We start from the raw sequence: 6,718 nt of genomic DNA on the forward strand, positions 1-6,718 counted from the left end.
ATGAATAGTAAGGACAAGGGGATGTTTTTGCCTTATAGATAACAAAGCTTTGTCCACAAACTGCTGGCACAGCATTGGACTATTTTTCATGCCCTGAGGCAAAATATTTCACTGACAATGTTGGGAAGGTCTCTGTAAATTAACTGAGGGAAGGCTAAAAGCAAATCTTTTCCTATCTGTTCAGCAAGCTGGATTTCAATCAAGTCCTCTTCCATAGAAGAGCCAGAAGACTTATTAGAAACTCAAGTCCATTGCGAGCTGCCTTATTGATAGCTAAAATCTGGCAGGTCAGGCAATGTTAATTTTTCTGCTCTCAGTCCCTGTTTAATTATTACCCAGAGTGTAAAGGCATTTTCTGGCATGAGCTCATCAGCATGGCTTGCAATCCATCTTATTAATTCTTGCCCTATCTCTTTCCATTCCTACTGGCTTAATGTATTTGATTCTGGTAGCTCTGGGCTCACTTTTCGAGACACTAGCCCAAGGGGTATGTCCCATGAAAGACTTTACTTACCAGGAAAGTGGGTCAGAGGGGAGGACATCCTATTGGGATTTTAGGTGAGAGAAGCATGGGAGAATGGGGAAATAGAAGGATACAGAGAGTCCTGGAAACCTACAAGGACAACATTATGATGGGCGGATCTGGGTCCTGGGGTCCTGCTCAAACTATGGCACCAGCCAAGGAAAATATAGGCAGTAAACTTTGAACCCCTACCCAGACCTAGCTGATGGACAGGACATTCACCACCATTGAAAGGAGAGTGAGGTCTGACTTTCATACAAACTCTGGTGCCCCATTTCTGACCACATCCCCTTGATGGGGAGGCCTGGAAGCACTTAGAGGAAGGATAACAGGTCACCAAGAAGAGGCTTGATACCCTATGAGCATATACAGGGGGAGCAGGTCCCCCTCAGTCACAGACATAGGGGAGGGGAGTGGGGGGGAAGCAGGAGGGAGGGAGGAATGGGAGGATACAAGAGATGGGCTAACAATTGAGATGTAATATGAATAAATTAATAAAATAAAGAGAGTTTTTGATTCCTTTAGAGCATCAGCATGAACTGCAATATCCTTTGTTTTTAAAGATTTGTTAAGAATCTGAATATACATGGTCCATTCCTTAGATTCATTTTGACCCATGGTTACCTGCACCCAGTCACTTGTCAGACAAGTCTGCAACACTCGATGAGTAGAAGCCTAGCTCAAAATGCCAAAAAGTAGTAATAAAAGATGATTAATTACCCTACTGTCTGCCTCACGAAGGTAACCAAAGAATGCTGTTCCCCAAGACCAGCTCTGGGAGCAGTGAAGAGGAGATAAGAGAGGTGGATCTGCTGTAGGAAGAATTGAGCAGGCGGTGAACAGCTGGTTAAGGGAAACGAACCTTTGGTTGAACAACTAGCTAGAGGAACAAGTTGTTGGGGAGAGGTTGAGGAATGGAGGAAAAGGAAATACTCAGAGACTAAGGCATACACAGCACAAGCTGAATTTCTTAAAGCCCACGAGAATTTTATTTTCTATCTTTCTGTTTCTGTCTCTGTCTTGCTTGCTGTCTGACTGACTCCTTGCTCATTGTCACCCATCTTTCTCTCTCTCTTCCTGCTTGCTGTTACCCATCTTTTTAACTCTCTTCTTGCTTGCTGTTGCCTCTCTACCTATCTCTCTTGCTGTTTTCCATCTCACTCTAGCTTACTCTCTCATGTCTGTTACTTGCTTGCCCCTTCTCCTTGGGCAAACCCAGTATTTTATTGAAATGAAGTTCAATTTCTTTTTCATTACAGAATACATTATGAATTTTTTTTCATCTTTTACAATCACTAGGGCAGTCAAAAAACCACAGAGTAACAAGAAAATACAAATAGTTCTGTAACCTTCAACAAAGCATACAACAAAAATTAATCAATTTTAAGCAATGGTCAGCAAAACCTGATCATTATTTTTTAAACAATACATGGAAATGTTTAATTATGAATTCCATTCTAAAGCCAATATGTTTACAAGATGGTTATGGAAACATAGCTTGAGCTAAATATTCTCTAAAGAAAAAAACTTGACCTACTTCCAGTCCCAGACCAACAGGTGTGCTATCCAAGCCTAGGCTAACTGCCAAGGGGTCCTCTATTGTAGAATATCTGTAAAGCATGATGTTCCAAGGCCACCTTCTATTGCTCTCAAAGCAGATTCTAAAGAAATGTTCCTACAGGTAACAGTATCTAGCCAGATACTGTTATGTCCAGATCTTAACTTTCTTTCATGCAGTTTCTGCTTGGGTGTTAATAGTCAGAACAAAAAACTATATCATTGTCTCAAGCCTTTGGCCAGATCCCCTCTTTCAACATTCTCTGTGGGAAAAAGTTTTCCTGTATGATTTTTCCTTAGGGCTGGGAAATAAAGAGAAAAAAACAGTTTTAGGAGAAATAGCAGATTTATAAACATTACATGTGGACCATATGTAATATTTAGAGGCAGTGGTGACCAGCCAAAGGTCTCTGGAACTTTGTCAAGCAAAGCCTGTATGACTTATCCTCATGTCTGAGACAATACTCCATTGTGTAACTGTACCACATTTTTTTTTATTCATTACTCAGATGAGAAACATCTATGTTCTTTCCTGTTTCTGGCTATAATGAATAAAGCAACAATGAATGTGTTTGAGCAAGTGTCCTTGTGGTGGGATGGAGTGTCTTTTGGGTGTATATTCAAGAGTGGAAAGCTGGGACTTCAGGGAAATCAATTCCTCATTTTCTGAGGAAGCCTCATATTAAATTTCATAGTGGCTATTTGCATTCTGATCAGCAATTAATTCCTCTTGTTTCCCATTGTCACTCGTATTTTGAGTCTTAGTCATTCCGATTGTTGTAAGGTGGAATCTCAAATTAGCTTTGATTTAAATATCCATGATGACAAGAATGTTGAACACTTCTTTGTTTATCATCCATTTGAAACTCCTCTCTTAAGAATTCTGTTTACAAGCGATACCACATGCTGGCAAGGATGTGGGGAGAGAGGAACACTCCTTCATTGCTGGTGGGAATGCAAACTAGTACAGCCACTTTGGAAATCTATCTGGTGCTATCTCAGAAAAAATGGGAATAGGGCTTCCTCAAGACCCAGCTATTCCACTCCTTGGAATATACCCAGAAGATGCTCCAGCACACAACAAGAAACTTTGCTCAACCATGTTCATAGCAGCCTTATTCATAATAGCCAGAACATGGAAACAGCCTAAGTGTCCCTCAGTAGAAGAGTGGATAAAGAAACTGTGGTACATATACACTATGGAATACTACTCAGCTATTAAAAACAAGGAATTCCCGAAATTTGTGGATAAATGGATTGAGCTAGAAATGATCATAATGAGTGAGTTAACCCAGAAGCAGAAAGACTCAAATGGTATATACTCACTTATATCTGCATACTAGCCCAAGGGGCATGTCCCACAAAAGCCTTCACTTACCAGGAAACTGGGACAGAGGGGAAGGCATCCTATTGGGACTCTAAATGAGAGCTGCATGGGAGAATAGCAAAATAAAAGGATACAGAGGGTCCTAGAAATCTACAAGTAGAACAATATGATAGGCAGATTTGGGCCCAGGGGTCCCGCTCAAACTAAGGCACCAGCCAAGGACAATACAGGAGGTAAACTTTAAACCCCTTCCCAGATCTAGCCAATGGTCAGAATATTCTCCACAGTTGAGTAGAGAGTGTGATATGACTTTCTCACGTACTATGGTGCCTCACATTTGACCATGTCCCCTGGAGGGGGAGACCTGGTGGCACTCAGAGGAAGGACAGCAGGTAGCCAAGAAGAGACTTGATACCCTATGAGAATATATAGGGTGAGGTAATCCCCCTCAGGAACAGTCATAGGGGAGGGGAATAATGGGAAAATGGGGGGGGGGGAATGGGAGGATACAAGGGATGGGATAAACATTGAGATGTAACAAGAATAAATTAATTAAAAAAAGAAAAAGAAAAAAAAGAATTCTCTGTTTAGTTCTGTCCATCATTTTTTTTTTCGATGCAAAAGCAAAGGAATTTTATTGAGCCAACACACCAGGATCCACCAAGCTCAGAAAATTTGGAAAACCTCGTTCTGTAAAAGCACAGGGTTTAAATACCCTTCACAGAAGCAGAACTCAGCATAATGTTTAGTTAACAAGTGACAGGCTAACAATCTGAGGTAGTAAATTCCAAGTAGAGTGAGATGGGGGCAGTAAATTCCAAGGGCAGTGTGGAGAGGGAGGTGAACCGGGGGGGGGGGGGGGTTCTGAGGTAGTGAATTCCAAGTAGGGTAGGATGGCTGTCCATCATTTTTTAAATTGGATTGTTTAGTTTGTTGATATCTAGTTTCTTGTGTTTTTTATGTATTTGGGATAGTAGCTCTCTGTCAGATGTGAAGTTGGTTATGATCTTTTCCTATTCTGTAGGTCAACAGAAAACAAGAAAAGTCATAAAATAAAAGAGAAAGAGACAAAGAATCTACATTTGTGAACCTTATGGCTGTGATTTTTTAATAGAGATGAAAAGAATCTACTCCAGAAGAACTTGGATGTTAAGAAATGGTAGTTTCTCCCTAGAGAATTAACCAATGATAGTTCAGTAATGGAACTCTGTGACTACAGTATTTTCTCTTCTCGTGGCACATAACAATGTTCTCAGATAGCATCTATTTATATATTGTTCTATGTAATAGGAGTCAGTTCTGAGAAGATACCAAAACAACACTCTCTCCTCTCAGAGTGATTGTGTAGAAACAAGAATGGTGACAAAGGAAGCATTTGGTTTTGAAGACTTACCTCCTAGATATTTTTAAACTTTAAATTGATTACCAGCATGCCATCCTTAATAGCATGGCATAGAGTAATGGTTTCCTGAGAGAAGGATATGCCTATGTACATATCATAGTGATAACCTAATGGAAAATGTTGAGGTTATAGAAAAGTAAGAATAGGAAAGACAAAAAAATAATTCAATAAATGGTTTCCCTAATCTTAAAAGTTTTCAAATGAAAACATGTACCCCTCCTCTCCTGTAGGCTTCCAGATATATTCCCAAGAGGTTTAACAATTTCTATTAATGCAATTGGAAGCACACTCTAGCCTTCAATAAGGATTTTCCCCATAATATATTAGGAGATTGAGGGAGTTGTCTTTTTGGATACTGAGTGGCTGTTCAGAAATCTGTCTCTTCTGTTTTCATGCATGGAATCCTCCAGAAGGAGCAGAACAACATTTTTGGCTCTGGCTGTAAAGTTAAGCACTTATGAGCACTTATGAGCACTTAACCTGTTGGAGTGAAAACAGAACTGGCTCAGAAAGTAAGAAAGCAGATTTTTGATTATCTAGCCTCTGGAAAAGGTGAGTGAGTACATACCTTGTGGAGTAAGGACATTATCTGGGTAGACTACCTTGTGGCCGTCATGGAGATCCTAGAGCTTTACTGTGACCTGCTGCTGGCTTCTAGTGTCTTTATCCAGTCCATAAAGGAGCTAGATTATGATCTGGCTGAACCTGATCTGAAATGCTTCTCAACTGCAGTCAGAAGTGGCTGAGTTAAAAATAGTTTCTCGACAGCCATGTGCCAAATACAGCAAGGTCTATGGCAAATTGTGCAGGACCAGCCAGATTGGGGTGTGAAGGATAGGTTAATGCACAAACTGAGTGTGAAAGCTTCACCCAAATTCTTAGTAGAGAGACCCATGATTGAAATTGCCTAGAATAACAACGTACCCTATGATCCTAACTCTGTGGTCAAGGCAGAAGCTCCTGTTGGGGTGGAAACAGATCTTATTGATATTGGATTTACAGATGATGTGAAGAAAGGTAGTTCTGGGAAAGGATGGGGGATGGTTTCACAGCTTCTGTTGGTGCACCTCATGGAACAGTTCAATGCCCATACCTATACCTATGCCCTCTCCAAATGCTCCCTTCTCATAGCCGCTGCCAAAGGGACCAATGGATTTCAGGGGTTTGAGGGTGGAGATTTACCAGGCCTTTCCTTACATTCATTCACCTCAAATACCACACACACACACACACACACACACACACACACACACACACACACACACAAAGAGAGGTAGGGGGAGGGGGATAATACCTTGCTGCAGGAGTACTATTCTATATGGTTCCTGCTACTAAATTTTTCTAGTCCACATAATCCTGTTTTGGGTAGCTCAGGTATTTAACGTCTGTTCACACAGGGTGAGTGCATGTCATACACTATTATTAATTCTTTAAAGTGTTTAAGACCTTGTATTTTAACAAGTTTCCAGACTAGTTGTTCATTTTCTGAATTTTTACCATTTTCTGGCATTTGTTCTCAAGTAACTTGGAAAGCTAGTGAGGGTGGTCACCTTTCCTCAGTTTTATTGAGAGCTAGTGCCACAGCTTCAATGGGCTGTCTATCTTGATCCTCAATTTCATTAAGTGCCATAGGTTCACAATTAAGCACTTCATCTGTATCATGTCTGTGAAGCCTTTGTATAATCATAGCTAATATTTCTTGTTGTTCAACTATTTTTTCTCATACAGTTATTTTTCCAATCTTTTTGAGAGAAAATATATAAATATTGAAACTGAAAGAAATGAAGTTCAGTCTTTCCAGATGAGACCTGATAGGCTGTGGTCAGATGGTGGGGGAGAAGGGCACCCCCTATCAGAGGTCTAGGAGAGGGGAATAGGGTGAAAGAGGGAGGGAGTATGGGGACAAGAA

General features: G+C 40.6%; 1 protein-coding gene across 1 annotated transcript; it reads left to right on the top strand.

Annotated features, from left to right (window-relative positions):
• Positions 1 to 6,027, top strand: Ist1 (IST1 factor associated with ESCRT-III; the record flags this gene model as incomplete). Its single annotated transcript, XM_051144884.1, is given in 6 exon segments — positions 1 to 7; positions 5,299 to 5,512; positions 5,514 to 5,632; positions 5,635 to 5,843; positions 5,846 to 5,888; positions 5,891 to 6,027. Coding segments are annotated over 6 exon segments (729 nt in total), but the record flags the coding sequence as incomplete, so codon positions are not given.
• Between the last annotated feature and the right edge of the window lie 691 nt (positions 6,028 to 6,718).

Source organism: Acomys russatus, chromosome 4 (genome assembly GCF_903995435.1).
Source record: "Acomys russatus chromosome 4, mAcoRus1.1, whole genome shotgun sequence".
NCBI lineage: Eukaryota > Metazoa > Chordata > Mammalia > Rodentia > Muridae > Acomys > Acomys russatus.